General features: G+C 37.0%; 1 protein-coding gene across 2 annotated transcripts in view; it reads left to right on the forward strand.

Annotated features, from left to right (window-relative positions):
• Positions 1-20990, forward strand: part of PKN2 (protein kinase N2) — a 194808-nt gene that overhangs the window by 122852 nt on the left and 50966 nt on the right. For both annotated transcript variants that reach the window (XM_049879693.1, XM_049879694.1), the window contains 2 exons: positions 4039-4224; positions 5255-5364. In XM_049879693.1, coding sequence (XP_049735650.1) covers positions 4039-4224; positions 5255-5364 — 296 coding nt within the window. The remainder of the gene's footprint in view (positions 1-4038; positions 4225-5254; positions 5365-20990) is intronic.

Here is a 20990-nt window from a genome sequence, read left to right on the forward strand (position 1 = left end):
GAACGTACCATGGACTGCCAAAAGAATAAGCAAATCTGTCTTGGAAGAAGTACAACCAGAATGCTTCTTAGAAGCAAGGATGGCGAGACTGCATTGTCAGTAGAGATCAGTTACTGGAGAAGGACATCATGCTTGGCAAAGTGCAGGGTCAGTGGAAGAGGAAGACCCTCAACAAGGTGGATTGCCACAGTGGCTGCAACAGTGAGCTCAAGGATAACAATTGTAAGGATGGCTCAGGACTGGGCAGTGTTTCGTTCTGTTGTGCATGGGGTCGCTATGAGTCAGAACCAACTCATCGGCTTCCAACAACAACATGTTAGTTATCTATTACTTTCTATCAATTACCTTAAAACTCAATACCATAAAACAACACACATCATCTCACAGTTTATGTGGGTCAGGTATCTGACACCGGTTACCTGGCTCCTCTGCTTCAGTGTTTTCCACAAAGTTGCGATCAAGATGTTAGCCAGAGCTACAGTCCAGTCTGAAGGTTTGACTGGGGAAGGATCCACTTCCAAGATCAGTTAGGATTTAATTCCCGGGGGCTCTTTGACTGAGGAGCTCAGTTCTAAACTGGCAGTTGGTTAGAAACTGGCCTGAATTCATTGCTATGTGGAACTCTCCCTGTTTCATTAGAGCAAGCAGGTGAGAAGAGTAAGAGGGAGAGTGCTAGCAAGGTGGAAGTCAGTTTTTGTAACCTAATCACAAAGTGATATTCCAGCACTTTTGCTGTATTATTTATGTTAGATGTAAGTCCCTAGGTCTAGTCTACAATCAAAGGGAGGGGGGATTACACAATACCAGGGAGTGAGGATCAATGGAAACTATGTCAAAAGCTCTTTATACTTAAAGTATTTTTTATGATTCCATTTTATCTCTTCTGTTGTCATATTACCTGTAACTCTGTTTCATCGTTATAGTAGTTCTTTTTGGCTTTCTAATACACATATTCAGCCTACCTTGGCCCACCTTCAAGTGATGTTGTACTACTTCACATATAGTATAAAAACCTTATAATAGTAAAATTTTATTTCTCTTCTCTTGGCTATTATTGTTGACATACATTTATACGTATGTTATAAACTCCACAATTAATTGATAACTGCTTTTGTTTGGACAGTCCGTTCTCTTTGAAAGAGATTTAAGTACTAAGAAAAAGTTCTTACATATTTACACAGGTAGTAATTATTATTTCTGGTGCTCTTCATTCCTTTCTAAGATTTTATTTTCATCTGGTATCCTTTTTTTTTTTCCTCCTATCTTGACCTTATTTAACATTTCTTGTATTGTGGGTCTGCTGAGGATAAATTTTCTCATTTTTATGTCTGAATTGCCTTCATTTTTGAAAGATATTTTCAGTGGGTTTAGAATTCTAGGTTCACAATTTATTTGTGTTTTGTACCCCTACCCCCAGTACTTCAAAGTTGTCGCTTCTTTGTCTTATCGCTTGCATTGTTTCCAGTGAGAAATATGCTGTTTCTGTGTGCAACACCTTTTTTTCCTCTGGTTGCTTTTAAGATTTTCTCTTCACCACTGAATTTGAGAAATATGATTATAATGTGTTTTAGTATATGTTCACTTATGTTTCTTCTGCCTAGTGTTCATTGAACTTCTTGGATATATGAGTTTGATCATCATATTTGGACAATTTTTGCCCTTTTTTTTTTCCAAATATGTTTTCCTTATTTGCTCTGCTCTTCATCAGGACTTCAGCTATACATGTGTTAGACAACCTGAAGTTAAGCTCACAGTTCACATATGCACTGTCCTCTCCCCTCCCCCCTCCCCCACATTTTTCCTTTTTTTACTCCAGTTTTTGGTTGTTTCTATTGCTGTCTTCAAGTTCGTTAACTTCTTATTTTGCAGTGTCTAACCTGCCACTGGAAACCCTGGTGGCATAGTGATTCAGAGCTATGGCCGCTAACCAAAAAAATCAGCAGTTCAAATCCACCATGCACTCCTTGGAAACCCTATGGGGCAGTTCTACTCTGTCCTATAGGGTTACAGTGAGTTGGAATCAACTCGACGGCAACGGGTTTTGTTTTTTTTTTTTTAATCTACCACTGGAGTCTTGGTGGCAGAGTGGTTAAGTGCTCGACTGCTAACAGAAAGGTGTGGTTGTTAATCTATTTTCATAAAGATTTACATCCTTGGAAACCTGGAGGGGCAGCTCTACTCTGTCCTATACAATTACTATGAGTCTGAATCTACTTGATGGCAACTGGTTTGGTTTGGTTGTTTTTAAATCTGCCGCCAGTTGTGTCCAGTGTTTTTTGAAGTTTATTTGTTTTAAATCTCAGACACTGTAGTTTTCATCTCTAGACATTTGGTTTAGGTCCTTTTTGTATCTTCCATGCCTCAACTTTTTGAACAGGTGGATTACAGTTATAATAACCATTTTAATATTCTTGTCTCCCAACCCTAACATTTATGTCAGTTCTAGATTGGTGTTACATTGATTTTTTTTTTCCTTATTATGGGTTGAATTTTCTTCTTTGCTTGCCAGTTGTTATGCTCTGAGATTGATCCCTGGAGACCCCATTCTTGTCTAATTCCTTGCTCTGTAAATATAATAGGACACCACTCTCATAATTACATTGTTATTTGGCAAAACGGATTTTGTGGATGTGATTAGAGTTACTAATCAGTAGACTTTGAGTTAATCCAAAGGACAATTATCTGGATGGGCCAAATCTAATCATACAAGTTTTTTTAAAAGCAGGGCATTTTCTCTGGCTGGTAGCAGAAGGGGAAGTTAGATTTGAATCATGGGAAGGATTTAAACAGCCACTGCAAGCTTGACAATGGAGTGGAGCACATGATGAGGAATTCAGGTGTCCTTTTGAAACTGAGAACACCTCAAGGAAACGGTGCTTCCCCTCTCTGCACTGCAGTGTGTCCTGGAAACTCAAGATAGTAAGCTGGGGCAATCTTAGGGCTCATCTCATTTGTTCCCCATCTCTCACGTTTCACTGTCCTGTATCACCTGATATCCATCCAATATCTTTAAAACTGGTTTTTCATATAATTTGTCTGATTTTTTAGTAGCTTCAGTTGGGAGAGTACATGGAGTCATTTTTACTGATTCTTGTTTGGAATGGAAGTCCTTCAGTTACTTTTAAATAATTTTAAAATTTGAAATAAAATTAAGTTTTAATAATTTAAATTTGACGTGACAGCCCTTACCAGGAAACGTTCTTACAAAAGTATTATGCTATGTGCACTCTTTTTTTTTTTTTTAATACTGAAGCACCACTGTTTTTTATGGTACATCAGGTCTAGCCCAAATGATGACAAAACTGTATCTCCAGGCAGCCTAACTCAGTTTCTCATTTTCCTGTGAACATCTTTAGTACTTGTGTACCTAAGGGAATTGCAGTTCTTTTGTGCTTAGGTATTTACAACTCGTAAATAACGACTCGACGGCACTGGGGGCTGGGTTAATTCATTTGACTAAGTAAACTATTAGAATGAAAAGATAATGTCATTTTACATCTCATATAGTAAAAGAACACAAGTTTCCTTGTGCAAAAAAAACTATTAAGTCTTTTTCTGTGTTAAGTATATAACTACTAAATACAACTAATATTCACAGATTTCCTTGTTTCTAATTTCTTAGGTTTATTGCCAATTGCATATTATTTTTGCTTTAATTTTTACCTATCGCATGTTCTAGCCACATGATTCTGTAATTCTTTCATGTAATTATTAGATACAAGTATTTAGATACACAAGAAGTTTCTATAACTTGTTTTATGCCCTACCAACAGCTCTTGAAAGGTACTATTCTTTTCCATAACATAAAAGATAAATATATAAAAGATAAAAAAAAAAAAATTATAGTTGCCTTAATTAGGAGTTTTGAATGGGTTTTTCTCATTATAACAGGAAAAGTGATAGCTACCTTACAGCTTGTCTAGGAGAATAGTTTTTTGTTAGCAGATTTTTTTTTTTTCCTTAAGAATAGGTTAACAGGGACATAATTCTGTGTATTAAAAATTGACATTCTTATTTGATATTTGTTTATGCTAACAGGTACTTTGGAAGTTCGTCTTATGGGATGCCAAGATATCCTAGAGAATGTCCCTGGACGATCAAAAGCTGCATCAGTTGCACTACCTGGCTGGAGTCCAAGTGAAACCAGATCCTCGTTCATGAGCAGAACAAGTAAAAGTAAAAGTGGAAGTAGCCGAAATCTCCTAAAAACTGATGACTTGTCCAGTTCAGTAACTACATTTTTTTTAATTATATAACACATTAAAAAAAAAAAAAAAGAGGGCCTACATAAAGGACTTAGCAGTAGGAACAGAAGAATGGGAAGAGTGAAAGTTAGACAAAAACTTTAAAATTATGATTTCCAAAATTTAACTTTAAAATACTAAAATCTGGAATGACAGGAAAACAAAAAAAGCAACAAAATTTACTTTATTGAAAGTATTTTAGAAGATTAAATGGCATATAGCATTAATTCTTATGGAAGAATGAAGTATTGAGCATCAATCTTTCTGCAAAATGAAAGGTTTACAGAGGCTATGAGATGTGTACTTCTTACAGAAATACTTGATTCTTTGAACGGTTTTGTGATGCTTCCAAGTTAACATTGAAATTTTGATAATAGCTAATACTAACCACTAGACCAAACATGTTTACTGGGATACCAACCTAGTATCCCAGTAGTACCTTAAATGGGAAGGGAGGAGGGGAAGCAGGCTATGTGAGCATTTGCATAAAATCCAAAAGGGTCACAAAGTACTTTGAGGACATACTAAAATATAATTATAGATTATGATATAAATCTGTAACTTGGGGGAAAGGCATGTGACACAGTTCAGCCTGTATAGACTACAAAAGTGAGTATGTCTGTGCTTTCCTGTGTATAGACAGATGCTTTGGGAAAAATGTGAAAGAATTAAGGCAACAACCTCTAGAAATAGAACTGTAGAAGGGAAGAAAACAGTATAAATGATACTGACACACACAGTACCACAAACAACTGCTATCAGCTGCTGTCTTTTCAGTCACATTCTAATATAAACAAAGTAGATAGCAGTTACTATTTGTGTTTTTATCAAACACAAGTGACAATTCAGGATGGTCTTATGGAGTGTATGTATATATAAACCTAGCTGTTTAATATTCAAAAGCTTCTTTATTTTCAGAGGTTCATAAGACTTTTGTTGCTATTAAACAGAAGTACTTTTATTTTAAAGGTTTTAAAGTTTTTAAGCAACCTTATAAATTTTAATTACAGATGACATCTGTGCTTTTTTGAAGCTTGATAATACTGTGGTTGGTCAAACTAGCTGGAAACCCATTTCAAATCAGTCATGGGACCAGAAGTTTACACTGGAACTAGACAGGGTAAGATGAGAAACTTTTTATTTGAATTGTCATTTTTTTATAATTAGTTTTCAGTAAGTTTTCTTTTTTAGAAATTTTCAGTAAGAAGTTTTACTCTTAACAGAATAAAAGAAGAATTTATGTATCTTTGACGTTTCTCATCTGCATAAATCTACTTTAAAATACAAGTGAATTTCAGTTTACAGCAGTAGTTTTTATTTCTACAGTGTTCTAAAGATGTGCAGTTTATATTAATCTGAAAGGTTGGTAACCAGGTGAAATCTAATACTGGAATATAATTGTTTACTTTAGTGATGCATTATCTAACAACTAGAGTGACTTTTGTGACTCACCATTTGTAGGTTATAGTCTCAAACAAAACAGGAAGATACTGCATGGTTTAAAATCAGGAAGGGTATGCGTCAGGGTTGTATCCTTTCACTGTACTTACTCAATCTGTATGCTGATCAAATAATTGGAGAAGCTGAACTACATGAAGAAGAACTGGGCATTAGGATTGGAGGAAGACTCCTTAACAACCTGTGATATGCAGATGACACAGCTCTGCTTGCCAGAAAGGAAGAGGACGTGAAGCACTTACTGATAAAGATCAAAGACTATACCCTTCAATATGGATTACACATCAACACAGAGAAACTAAATTCCTCACAACTGGACCAATAAGCAGCATCGTGATAAATGGAGAAAAGATTGAAGTTGTCAAGGATTTCGTTTTACCTGGATCCACAATCAACACCCATGGAGGCAACAGTCAAGAAATCAAACAACGTGTTGCATTGGCATATCTCCTGCAAAAGACCTCTTGGAAGTGTTGAAAAACACAGATGTCACTTTGAGAACTAAGGTGCGCCTGACCCAAGCCGTGATATTTTGAAACTGAAAACATCTGGCTACTACTTCAAACTCTGGTAGCTTATTTAATATTTTAGTAATTTCAGCATATCTGGATGTGACAATATTCAACACCTGCTTTCATTTAGAATAAAAAAAAATCTGGAGAGATTTAAGATCTTCATTAAACATCAAGAAATTTCTTTTATGAGGTGACATAATTGTAACTGCATATAACTATATTAGAAATAGCTTAAGATTATATTTTTTAACTTTCATCACCCATAATACAAAAATTTCAAAACAAGCAAATCAAAGGAGTATGTTTGTATTCATAAGCAATATATACAAATTCCATTAGAATAAGTAAATTTTTTTTAACTGTCTAGAAAAACTCTTCCCCCACAGTTAGAAAAAAAAAAAAAAAACACCTTGCATTGGTCAGATATGCTGCAAAAGACCTCTTTAAAGTGTTAAAAAGCAAACATGTCACCTTGAAGACTAAGGTGTGCCTGAACCAAGCCATGGTGTTTTCAGTAACTTCATATGCATGGGAAAGCTGGACAATGAATAAGGAGGTTAGAAGAAAAATTGACGCCTTTGAATTATAGTGTTGGTGAAGAGTATTGAATATACCATGGACTGCCAAAAGAATGAACAAATCTGTCTTGGAAGAAGTACAGCCAGGATGTTTCTTAGAAGCAAGGATGGCGAGACTACATCTCACATACTTTGGACATGTTATCAGGAGGGATCAGTCCCTAGAAGATGTCATGCTTGGTAAAGTAGAGGGTCAGAGAAAAAGTGGAAGATCCTCAACAGGATGAATTGACACAGTGGCTGCAACAATGGGCTCAAGCATAACAACAATTGTGAGTATGGCACAGGACTGGGAAGTGTTTCGTTCTGTTGTACATAGAGTCCCTATGAATCAGAACTGACTGGACAGCACCTAATGACAGCAACAACAGTCTCAAATGAACTATCACGCTTAGTCAACCAGTCTTTTGTTTGTTCCTGTGGTTTTCGTCAGTGACTGCCCAGAGTGCAGTCTGTGGTGGTAGAACCTAGCAAAGATTAACTTGGTCCACAGTAGTTTTAAATCCATGACCATAACCTTTGTTATTTTAAAAATTTATACTCTATCCATTTGGGGGTGGGAAAAGAAAATTAAAACTTAACCATATAAAATTTTAAGTTCTTCCATCATTTAGTATACAGACTGATGGTACCTATGTCATTTTAAAAATTATATGTATTAGTGAAAGCAGATTTATAATGCTTTATGATGATATGATTTGTGAAAATATTTTGGCAATCGTTGGTTTAGACTCTACTTTTAATTTCTTTTTAGTTTATCTTTTTCTGTCTTTACAGCCAGCACTCTAGTTCAACCCCTTATCATTACTTTTCAAATACTGGCTCTGCTACTGAAATGTTGTACATACTTCAGCAAAATGCTTAACCTTTTCTGTATACCAGTTTCCTTATATTTAATACTATCTGCCTCACTGAAATGAGGATTAAATCCATGTAAAAATCTTAGAAGAGCATTAGGAATTTAATTAGTGTTGGCTGTTTTTACGAAAGTAATGTACTGATCTTCATAGAACACTATTTTTGTCCTCTCATTCATTCCCTGGTTTAGGATCATTCATTTGTTCATTAAATCATTTAATCAACAAATAATTCGTCGGTATCTACTGTGTTCCAGGCTCTTCCAGGTGGTAGATTAGCATGGAACAACATAAACAAGGTCTCTCAAGATTCCCTCAAGGAAATTATATTTCATTGGCTTTTTAGTATATATCTGATTAGTTGCATGCTCTTTGCCATTGTGTCTGAAACTGTCCATAAAAGTCTACATTCATTTTCCAACAATAAAGTTCAGTGAGCGACTTGTAAGAGTTGAAGGCAATTCTTGTATGAACAAAAGCTTACACGTCTAAGAGATTTTTTCAGCTCTTGAGATTTTTTTCCTTCACAGTAGGAGTAGAACTAATACTTGTCACATGCTCTAAATTATCTGTTTAAGTGTCTAAACCAAAACCCATTGCCCTCAAGTTGATTCCAGCCCATAGCAGCCCTATAGGACAAGGTAGAACTGCCCCATAGACTTCCCAAGGAACGCCTGCCGACTTTTTGATTAGCAGCCGTAGCTCTCAACCACCACACCACGAGGGTTTCCAACTAAGTATTTAGACCAATATAAGTCCACTGGAGAGAAATACAGTTGGGGTTGTTAGCCTACATAGACGTAATCTACATGTCTTGTTATTTTTGAGTCTTCTTTCTAAACTGTATAAATACATATAAATATTTACGACAATAAAATGTTTCTTTCAGTTCCTACTCATTTTTTAAAACAATTTTTTTTTTGTGGTAAAATATACATAAGAAAATATTTGCCATTTAAGCCATTCTTAAGTGTATAATTTTGGAAACTCTGGTGGCGTAGTGGTTAAGTGCTATGGCTGCTAACCAAAAGGATGGCAGTTCGAATCCACCAGGCACTCCTTGGAAACTCTGTGGGGCAGTTAGTTCTACTCTGTCCTTTAGGGTCGCTATGAGTCAGACTTGACTCTCAACGGCCCTGGGTTTTGTTTTGTTTTGTTTTTTTTTAAAGTATATAATTTAGGGACATTAATTACATTAATCATACTGTGTACCATCTCCACCATCCATTATCAAATGTTTTTCATCACCTTAAGCAGAAACTCTATACCCCTTAGGAAATAACTGTCCTTTCTCCCCCCGCCCCCCCCCCCCAAAAAAAACTCACTGCCATTGGGTCATTTCCGACTCATAGCAACCCCATAGGACAGAGTAGAGCTGCCTCAGGGTTTCCAAGGAGTGGCTGGTGGACTCAAATTGCTGACCTTTTGGTTAGCAGCCATAACTCACCGAAGCTCGCCATAGCTCTTAACTACTGCGCCACCAGGGCTCCAGCTTCCTGCCTCCCAGCTCCTGGTAAAAACTAATATACTTGTCTCTATACATTTGCCTATTCTAGATGTTTTTTAAAAGTGGGATCATACACTATTTATCCTTTTGTGTCTGACTCACTTCACTCTGCATATTTACAAGATTCATCCATGTCAAAACTTTATTTCTCTATCTGGCTAAATAATAAAATAAGATTCTACCGTATGGATATGCCACATTTTGTTTATCTGTTCATCTGTTGAGGACGCTTGGGTTGTTTCTTTTTTTGGCTGTTATGAATAACGCTGCAGTGAATATTGGTCGATAAGTATCTCAGTCCCTGTGTTGCATTCTTTTGGGTGTACACGTAGGAACAGAATTGGCTGGGTCATACAGTGATTCTGTGGAGACGTGGTAGCATAGTGGTTAAGAGTTCAGCTGCTAACCAAAAGGTCAGCAGTTCAAATCCACCAGCTGCTCCTTTAGAAACCCTTTGGGGGCCGTACTACTCTGTCCTGTGTGGTTGCTATGAGTCAGAAGCAACTGGATGGCACCTAACAACAACAACATAGTAATTCTATGCTTAACATTTTGAGGAACCCTCGAACTGTTTTCTACAGAGGCTGCACTATTTTACATGGCCACCAGCAATGTCTGAAGGCTCCAATTTCTCCAAACTTGTTAGTTTTTCTGATAACAGTCATCTTATGGGATATGAAATGATACCTCATTGTGGCTTTGATTTACATTTCCCTAATGATTAATGACTAATGTGCGCCTGACCCAAACTATGGTATTTTCAGTAGCCTCATATATATGTGAAAGCTGGATAATGAATAAGGAAAACCAAAGAATTGATGCCTTTGAATTATGGTATTGGTGAAGAATGTTGACTATACCGTGGACTGCCAGAAGAACGAACAAATCTGTCTTGAAAGAAGTAAAGCCAGAATGCTCCTTAGAAGCAAGGATGGTGAGACTTCATCTCACTTACTTTGGACATTGTATCAAGAAGGACCATTGTCTCTTTCCACAGATGTAGTCAGTTTGCTTTCTGTGCGTTCCATCTGGCGAGGTCCATGTGTGTAGTCGCTGTTTATGTTGGTGGAAGAAGGTATTTGCGATGAAGAAGTTGTTGGTCTTGCAAAATTGTATCATTTGATCTACGGCATTGTTTCTGTCACCAAGGCCATATTTTCTAACTACCGATCCTTCTTTGTTCCCAACTTTCACATTCCAATCGTCAGTAATTATCAATGCATCTTAATTGCATGTTTGATCAATTTCAGACCGCAACAGCTGATAAAAATCTTCTATTTTTTCATCTCTGGCCCTAGTGGTTGGTGTGTAAATTTGAATAATAATTGTATTAACTGGTCTTCCTTGTAGGCGTATGAATATCATCACTGACAGCGTTGTACTTCAGGACAGATCTTGAAACGTTCTTTTCGACGATAAATGCAACACCATTCCTCTTTGAGTTGTCATTTCCAGCATATTTTTTTAGACGATATGATTGTCTGATTCAAAATGGCCAATACCAGTCCATTTCAGCTCACTAATGCCTAGGATATTGATGTTTATGTGTTCTATTTCATTTTTGATGATTTCCAATTTTCCCAGATTCATAATTCATACATTCCACGTTCTGATTATTAATGGGTATTTGCAGCTGTTTCTTCTCATTTTGAGTCATGCCACATCAGGAGATGAAGGTCCCGAAATCTTTACTCCATCCACATCATTAAGGTCAACTCTACTTTGAGAAGGCAGCTTTTCCCCAGTCATCTTTTGAGTGCCTTCGAACCTGGGGGGCTCATCTTCCAGCACTATATCAGCCAATGTTCTGCTGCTATTCATAAGGTTTTCACTGGCTAATGCTTTTCAGAAGTAGGCTGCTGGGTCTTTCTTCGTAGTCTATCTTAGTCTGGAAGTTCAGCTGAAACCTGTCCTCCATGGGTGACCTTGCTAGTGTCTGAATGCCGGTGGCATAGCTTCCAGCATCACAGCAACAGGCAAGCCCCTACAGTACAACAAACTGACAGACGCGTTAGTATCTGTGGAAAGAGACAATGGAAAAGTTCAATATCATCAGTCAGAACAAGGCCAGGGGCCAACTGTGGAACCAACCATCAATTGCTCATATGCAAGTTCAAGCTGAAACTGAAGAAAATCAGAGCAAGTCCATGAGAGCCAAAATATGACCTTGAGTATATCCCACCTGAATTTAGATACCATCTGAAGAACAAATTTGACACACTGAACACTAGTGACTGAAGGCAAGTTGTGGAATGACATCAAGGACTTCATCCATGAAGAAAGCAAGAGGTCATTGAAAAGACAGGAAAGAAGGAAAATACCAAGATGGATGTTAGAGGAGACTCTGAAACTCGCTCTCGAAAGTCAAGCAGCTAAAGCAAAAGGAAGAATTGATGAAGTAAAAGAACTAAACAGAAGATTTCAAAGGGCCTCTCGAGAAGACAAAGTAAAGTAGTATAATGACATGTGCAAAGAGCTGGAGATGGAAAACCAAAAGGGAAGAACATGCTTGGCATTTCTCAAGCTGAAAGAACTGAAGAAAAAAAATCAAGCCTCGAGTTGCAATAGTGAAGGATTCTATGGAGAAAATATTAAACGATGCAGGAAGCATCAAAAGAAGATGGAAGGAATACACAGAGTCATTATACCAAAAAGAATTACTTGATGTTCAACCATTTCAAGAGGTAGCATATGATCAGGAACCGATGGTGCTGAAGGAAGAAGTCCAAGCTGCTCTGAAGGCGTTGGCAAAAAACAAGGCTCCAGGGATTGATGGAATATCAATTGAGATGTTTCAACAAACAGATGCAGCGCTGGAGGTGCTCACTTGTCGATGCCAAGAAATATGGAAGACAGCTTCCTGGCCAACTGCCTGGAAGAGATCCGTATTTATGCCTATTCCCAAGAGAGGTGATCCAACCGAATGTGGAAATTATAGAACAATATCATTAATGTCACACACAAGCAAAATTTTGCTGAAGATCATTCAAAAACGGCTGCAGCAGTATATCGACAGGGAACTGCCAGAAACTCAGGCCAGTTTCAGAAGAGGACGTGGAACCAGGGATATCATCGCTGATGTCACATGGATTCTGGCTGAGTGCAGAGAATACCAGAAGGATGTTTACCTGTGTTTTATTGACTATGCAAAGGCATTCGACTGTGTGGATCATAACAAATTATGGATAATATTGTGAAGAATGGGAATTCCAGAACACTTAATTGTGCTTATGAGGAACCTTTACATAGATCAAGAGGCAGTTGCTCGGACAGAACTAGGGGATACTGATTGGTTGAAAGTCAGGAAAGGTGTGCATCAGCGTTGTATTCTTTCACCATACCTATTCAGTCTGTATGCTGAGCAAATAATCCAAGAAGCTGGACTATATGAAGAACAGGGCATCAGGATTGGAGGAAGATGCATTATTAACAACCTGTATTATGCAGATGACACAACTTGCTTGCTGAAAGTGAAGAGGACTTGAAGCATTTACTAATGGAGATCAGAGACCACAGCCTTCTGTCTGGATTTCACCTCAACATCAAGAAAACAAAAATCCTCACAACTGGACCAATGAGCAACATCATGATAAATGGAGAAAAGATAGAAGTTGTGAAGGATTTCGTTTTACTTGGATCCACAATCAACAGCCATGGAAGCAGCAGTCAAGAAATCAAAAGACTCATTGCGTTGGGTAAATCTGCTGCAAAGAAGCTCTTTAAAGTGTTGAAGAGCAAAGATGTCACCTTGAAGACTAAGGTGTGCCTGACCCAAGCCATGGTATTTTCAATGGCATCATATGCACATGAAAGCTGGACAATGAATAAGGAAGACCGAAGAAGAATTGACGCCTTTGAATTGTGTTGGCGAAGAATATACCATGGACTGCCAGAGAACAAACAAATCTGTCTTGGAAGAAGTTCAACCAGAGTGCTTTCTTAGAAGCAAGGATGGCAAGACTATGTCTTAAATACTTTGGACATGTTGTCAGGAGGGATCAGTCCCTGGAGAAGGACATCATGCTTGCCAGAGTACAGGGTCAGCAGAAAAGAGGAAGACCCTCAGCAAAGTGGATTGACACAGTGGCTGCAACAGTGAGCTCAAGCATAGCGACAGTTGTAAGGATGGCTCAGGACTGGGCGGTGTTCTGTTGCACATGGGGTTGCTATGAGTTGGAACCAACTGGACGGCACCTAACAACATCATCATCAAGAAAGACCAGTCTCTGGAGAAGGACGTCATGCTAGGTAAAGTAGGGGATCAACAAAAAAGAGGAAGACCCTCAAAGAGTTGGAATGACACAGTGACTGCAACAATGGTCTCAAACATAGCAACAATTGTGAGGATGGCATAGTACTGGGCAGTGTTTCATGCTGTTATATATAAGATCACAATGAATCAGAACTGACTCAAGAGTACCTAACAACAGCAACAGTGGTTAATGATGTTGAGCATCTTTTCATGTGCTTGTTGGCCGTTTGTCTCCTTTGGACAAATTTCTGTGCAAGTCCTTTGCCCATTTTTTAATTGAGTTATTTGTCATTTTGTTGTTTAGTGGTAGGAGTATGTTATATATTCCAGATATTAAACCTTATCAGATATATAGTGTCTTAGTTATCTACTGCTGCTATAACAGAAATACCACAAGTGATGTCTTTAACAAACAAATTTATTTTCTCAAAGTTAGGAGGCTAGAGTCCAAATTCAGGGTGCCAGCTCTAGGGAAAGGCTTTTCTCTGTCAGATCTAGGAGAAGGTCCTTGTCTCTTCAGCTTGTTTCCTGGTTCCTTTGAAATCAGCATGTGGCTTGGCAGTTGTCTTCCCCTGTTTCTGCTTCCTTAATGTGCTACTTTTATTAAGAGATTGACTCAGGTACACACCCTATACCAAGTCTGTCTCATTAACATAACAAAGAACCTATTCACAAATGGAATTATAACCAGAGCCCTAGAGGTTAGAATTTACAACACATTTTCAGGGGACATAATTCAGTCCAGTACATATGGTTGCCAAATATTTTCTCCCATTCTCTGAGTTGTCTCTTCACTTTGTTGATAATGTCCTCTGATGCACAGAAGTTTTTAATTTTGGTTAAGTCCAGTTTATCTCTTGTGTCTTTTGTGGCTTGAGCTGTTGGTGGCCTGTCTAAGAATCCATTGTCAAAAACTAGATCTTGAAATTTTACCCCTATCTTTTCTTCTAATAGTTTTGTGGTTTTAGTGCCTATACTTAGGTCATTACCTCATTTTTAGTTAATTTTTGGTTATGGTGTAAGGTATGGGTTCAGTTTCATTCTTTTGCGTATGGAGATCCAGTTGTCCCAAAATGATTTATTTCTTCAATATCTCTTCAATTCTTAACTCCAGTGAATAGACTTGTTACCCTTATCAAAAATCAGTTGACCACAAATGTACACGTTTATTTCTGGACTCTCAGTTCTCTTCCACTTCTCTGTATATCTGTCCTTAAACCAATACAAAACTGTTTTGATTATTGTAGTTTTAATATCAGGAAGCATGAGACTTTCTACTGTGTTTTTCTTTTTCAAGATTGCTTTGGCTATTCAGGGTCCCTTGCAATTTCATATAAATTTGAGAATTTTCAAATTTTGATAAGGATTGTGTTTATAGATCATTTTGGGTAGTGTTGAACGCTTAAGATGAAGTCTTTCAGTCCATGGACACAGGGTATCTTTAATTTCTTCCTGCAATGTTTTGTAGTTTTCATTCAATATGTCTTTTACTTCCTTGGTTAAATCTATTGTTGTTAGGTGCCATCCAGTTGGTTCCGACTCATAGTGACCCTATGCACAGGAGAACAAAACAGTCCCCATTCCTGAGCCATCCTCATAATCAATGTTATGGCTGAGTCCATTGTTTCAGCCACTGTGTCAATCCATCTCGTTGAGAGTCTTCCTCTTTTTTGCCCACCCTCTACTTTACCAAGTATGATGTTATTCTCCAGGGACTGATCCTTCCTGATAATATGTCCAAAATATGTGGGATGTAGTCTTGCCATCCTTGCCTTTAAGGACCATTCTGGCTGTACTTCTTCCAAGACAGGTTTGTTGTTTCTGGCCAAACTAAAACCAAACCCAGTGCCATCGAGTAGATTCTGACTCATAGCAACCCTATAGGACAGAGCAGAACTGCCCCTTAGAGTTTCTAAGTCCTTCTGGCAGTTCATGGTATATTCAGTATTCTTCTCAAACACCATAATTCAAAGGCATCAATTCTTCTTCGATCTTCCTTATTCATTGGCCAACTTTTGCATGCATATGAGGTGATTGAAAACATCTTTGCTTTTTAACACTTTAAAGAGGTCTTTTGGAGCAGATTTGCCCAGTGTAATGCATCATTTGATTTTTTGACTGCTGCTTCCATGGGTATTGATGTGGCTCCAAATAAAATGAAATCTTTGACAAATTCAGTCTCTTCTCTGTTTATCATAATGTTGCTTATTGGTCCAGTTGTGAGGATTTTGGTTTTCTCTGTTGAGGTGTAATCCATACTGAAAGCTGCAGTCTTTGATCTTCATCACTAAATGCTTCAAGTACTCTTCCCTTTTAGCAAGCAAGGTTGTGTCATCTATGTAATGCAGATTGTTAATGACACTTCCCCCAATCATGATCCCGTGTTCTTCATATAGTCCAGCTTCTCTGATTACATGCTCAGCATACATATTGAATAAGTACGGTGAAAGGATTCAACCCTGATGCACACCTTTTTGCTTTTAAACCACGCAGTATCCCCTTGTTCTGTTTGAATAACTGCCTCTTGGTCTATGTACAGGTTCCTTATGGGCACAGTTAAGTTCTGGAATTCCCATTCTTCTCAGTGTTATCCATAATTTGTTGTGTTCCACACAGTCAAATACCTTTGCATAGTCAATAAAACATAGGTAAACATCTTTCTAGTATCTCTGCTTTCAGCCACAATCCGACATCACCAGTGACATCCCTCATTCCATGTCCTCTTCTGAATCCAGCTTGAATTTCTGGCAGTTCCCTGTAGATCTGCTGCTGCAACCACTTTTGAATGATCTTCAGGAAAATTTTACTTGTGTTTGATGTTAATAAGGTTATTCGATAATTTCAACATTTTGTTGGATCACTTTTCTTTGAAACGGGGTCAACTATGCATCCCCTCCACTTGGTTGGCCAGGTAGCTGTCTTCCAAAATTCTTGGCGTAGGCGAGAGAGCACTTCCAGTGCTGCATCTCTTTGTTGAGACATCTCTGTTGGTATCCCATCCATTCCTGCAGCCTTGTTTTTTGCCAGTTCTTTCAGCGCTACTTGGACTTCTTCCTTCGCTGCCATTGGTTCTTGATCATATGCCACCTCCTGAAATGGTTAAACGTCCACCAATTCTTTTTGGTACAGTGAATCTGTATAAACCTTCTGTCCTTTTTTGATGCTTCCTGTGCCATTCGATATTTTGCCTATAGAATCCTTCAGTATTGCCACTCAAGGCTTGAATTTTTTCTTCAGTTCTTTCAGCTTGAGAAATGCCAAGTATGTTTTCCCTTTTGGTTTTCTAACTCCAGGTCTTTGCCTATTTCATTTTAATAGTATACTTTGTCTTCTTGAGCCACCCTTTGTAACCTTCTGTTCAGCACTTTTACTTCATCATTTTTTCCTTTCTCTTTAGCTATTCTGTATTCAAGGGCAAGTTTCACAGTGTCTTCTGGCATCCATTTTGGTCTTTTCTTTCTTTACTGTCTTTCTAAATTTATTGCTAGGTATTTAATTCTTGCTGGTATGCAGAAGCACAACTGATCTTTGCCTGTTGATCTTGTTCCCTTTGACTTTGATGGTATTCTTTGTTAGCTGTGAATTCTTAGGGATTTTCTATGAATCAGGTCATCTGTTAATAGAGTTTTGCTTCTTTTTTTCTGAATTGGATACTTTTCTATCTGTTTTTCCTCTTTTTTTTTTTTTTAAGTGTTCTAGCTAGAACTTCCAGTAAAGTGTTCAATAGCAGTGATGAGAACAGGTATCCTTGTCTTGTTCCTCATTTTAGGGGAAAAACTTTGTCGTTCACCATCGATTATGTTGTCATTTATGGATTTTTCATAAATGCCTTTTATCAAGTTGAGGAATTTCCCTTCTACTCCTAGTTTGTTGATTGTTTTTTATCATGAAAGGGCGTTAGATTTTCTCAAATGCCTTTTCTGCACCAATGAGATGATTCATATAGTTCTTTCCCTTTGTTATTAATATGGTATATTGCATTAATTAGTTTTCTTAGGTTGAACCATTTTTGCATTCCTGGGATAAGCCCCACTTGGTCATGATGTATAATCCTTCTCATATGATATTCAATTCAATTTACTAATATTTTGTTGAGAATTTTTTTGCATCTGGTAGCACAGTGGTTCAGAGCTCAGCTGCTAACAGGTTGGTGGTTCAAATCCACCAGCCTTTCCTTGGAAACCCTATGGGGCAGTTTTGCCCTGTCCTGTGGGGTTGTTATGAATTGGAATTAACTCACTGGTAATGGGTTTATTTATTTATTTTATATTCATAAGGGATATTAGTCTGCAGTTTTGCTTTTTTTCTTTTCTTGTGTTTGTCTGGTTTTGATAATAGGGTAATGCTGTCCTCATAGAGTTCAAGAAGAGTTCAAGAAGAATTGATGTAATTTCTTCTTTAAATGTTTGGTTGAATTCAGCAATGAAGCCATCTGGTCAAGGAGTTTTCATTGTTAAGACGTTTTGGATTATTAATTCAGTCTTTTCCCTTGTTATGAGTATGTTGAGATTTTCTGTTCTTCCTGAGTCAATTTAGGTAGTTTATGTGTTTCTAGGAATTTGTCCATTCCCTCTAGATTAATTTGCTGCTGTGCAGTTGTCTATTGCCTTATCTTGTAATTCCTTTATTTCTGTAGGTTTGGTAGTAATAGCCCTACTTTCATTTCTGATATTAATTCTTTTTGTCTCTTCTAATTTTTTTTTTTTTTTGGTCAGACTAGCTAATGGTTGTCAGTTTTATTTATCTTTTCAATGAACCAAGTTTTGGTTGTGTTGATTCTCTTTATTCCTTTTCTGTTCTCTGTTTTGTTTATCTCTGCTCTGATCTTTTTTTATTTCCTTCCTTCTGGTATCTTTGGGCTTAATTTGCTCTTCTTATTCTAATTCCTCAATTATAAACTTAGGTTACTAATTTGAGATCTTTCTTTTTTTGTAATGTAGACACTTTATGCTATAAATTTTGCTGCATCGTATAAGTTTTAGTATGTTGTGCTTTCTTTTTCATTTGTTTTTATGTATTTTGTAATTATCCTTTTTATTTCTTATTTGACCCATTGGTTGTTTTACAGTGTGTTGTTTAATTTCCACATATATGTGTAATTTCCAGTTTCCTTCTGTTACTGATTTCCAGTTTCATTTCATTGTCATTGGGAAGATATTTGAATAATGTCAGTCTTTTACAGTTTATTGAAACTTGTATCCTGGAAAATGATCCATGCACACTAGGGAAGCATGTGCATTTTATTGTTGTTGACAGGAGTGTTCTATATATGTCTGTGTCTTAGTTATCTAGCACTGCTATAGCAAAAGGACCACAAGTGGATGGCTTCAACAAACAGAAATTTATTCTTTCACAGTCTAAGGTGGCTGGAAGTCCAAATTCAGGGCTCCAGCTCCAGGGGAAGGCTTTCTCTCTCTGTTGGCTCTGGGAGAATGTCCTTGTTATCAATCTTACCCTGCTATGGGAGCTTCTCAGCACAGGGACCCAGGGTCCAAAGGACACGCCCCTCTCTTGGCTCTTCTTTATTGGTGGTCTGAAGTCCCTTTCCTCTTTACTCAATTGTCTTTTTTATATCTCAAAAGAGATTGACTCATGATTCAACCTAATCCTGTAGATTGACTCCTGCCTCCTTAACATAACTGCCTGTAATCCTGCCTCATTAATATCATAGAAGTTAGGATTTACAACACATAGAATAATCACATCAGATCACAATATGATGGACAACCAGACAATACTGGGGATCACGACCCAATCAAGCTGATACACATTTTGGGGGGATACAGTTCAATCCATAACAGTCTGCTAGGTCTATTTGGTTTATAAAAATATTAGTGTTTGTCAAATCCTCAATTTCAATATTAATCTTTTTTTCTGTATGTTTGTTATTTGAAGGTGGTATGTTGAAGTCGCCAATTATTATAAGCTGTCTATTTCTCTTTTCAATTCTGTCAGTGTTTATTTCATGTGTTTTGGGCCTCTGATGTTAGAAAGCATATATAATTGTTATATCTTGTTGATGAATTGACCCTTTTATCGTTATATAATGTCTTTGCCTCTTGTAGCAGATTTTGACTTAAAGTCTATTTTGTCTTATATTAGTATAGCCACCCTACTCTCTTTTATTTACTGTTTGTGTGGAGTATTTTTTTCCATATATACGTTCTTTTCACTTTTAGCCTGTGTCTTTGGGTCAAAGGTGTGTGTATTATATTCACATAGATGAATCATCCTTTTTTTTTTTTTTTAGTCCATTCTGCCAATATCTGCCTTTAGATTGGACAGTTTAATATATTTACAGTTAAAGTAATTATTGAAATATTAAGGTAACTACAAAGGAGACTAACAATCCTAAACATCAAAATAAGATACAAGAAAAACATGAAGACTCCGCAGAAACAAAATCAACAACAGTGAATAAGAGGAAAAGACATTATATAACGAAAAACTACTCAGCACAAAAAATTAAGTGGAAAAAAGAAGCTGTCAACAACGCACACAAAAAAAAACATCAAAATGACAGCACTAAACTCATACCTATCCATAATTACACTGAATGTAAATGGACTAAATGTACCAATAAAGAGACAGAAAGTGGCAGAATGGATTAAAAAACACGATCCGTCTATATGCTGCCTACAAGATGCACACCTTAGACTTAAAAACACACACAAACTAAAACTCAAAGGATGGAAAAAACATATCAAGCAAACAACAATCAAAAAAGAGCAAGAGTGGCAATATTAATTTCTAACAAAATAGACTTTAAAGTTAAATCCACCACAAAGGATGAAGGACACTATATAATGATTAAAGGGATGATATACTAGGAGGATATAACCATATTAAATATTTATGCACCCAATGACAGGGCATCAAGATACATAAAACAAACTCTAACAGCAATGAAACATGAGTTACACAGCTGCACAATAATAGTAGGAGACTTCAACATGCCACTTTTGGTGAAGGACAGAATATCCAGAAAGAAGTTCAGTAAAGACATGGAAGATCTAAATGCCACAGTCATCCAACTTGACCTCATAGACATATACAGAATACTCCACTCAAGAGCAGCCGAGTATACTTTCTTTTCTAGTGCACATGGAACCTTCTCTAGAATAGACCACATATTATGTCATAAAACAAACCTTAACAGAATCCAGAACATCGAAATATTACAAAGCACCTTTTCTGACCATAAAGCCATAAAAGTAGAAATCAATAACAAAAAAAAAGCAGAGAAAAGATACCAAGCACTTGGAAACTGAACAATACCCTGCTCACAAAAGACTGAGTTATAGAAGAAATTAAGGATGGAATAAGGAAATTCATAGAATCCAGTGAGAATGAAAATACTTCTGTCAGAACCTTTGGGACACAACTAAAGCAATGCTCAGAGCTCAATTTATATCAAGAAATGCACACATACAAAAAATAGAAAGGGCCAAAATCAAAGAATTATCTCTATAACTTGAACAAATAGAAAGCAACAAAAGACACCAGAAGAAAGCAAATAATAAAAATTAGAGCAGAATTAAATAGAGAACGGAAAAACAATTGAAAGATTTAACAAGAC

This window comes from Elephas maximus, chromosome 3 (assembly GCF_024166365.1).
Source record: "Elephas maximus indicus isolate mEleMax1 chromosome 3, mEleMax1 primary haplotype, whole genome shotgun sequence".
NCBI lineage: Eukaryota > Metazoa > Chordata > Mammalia > Proboscidea > Elephantidae > Elephas > Elephas maximus.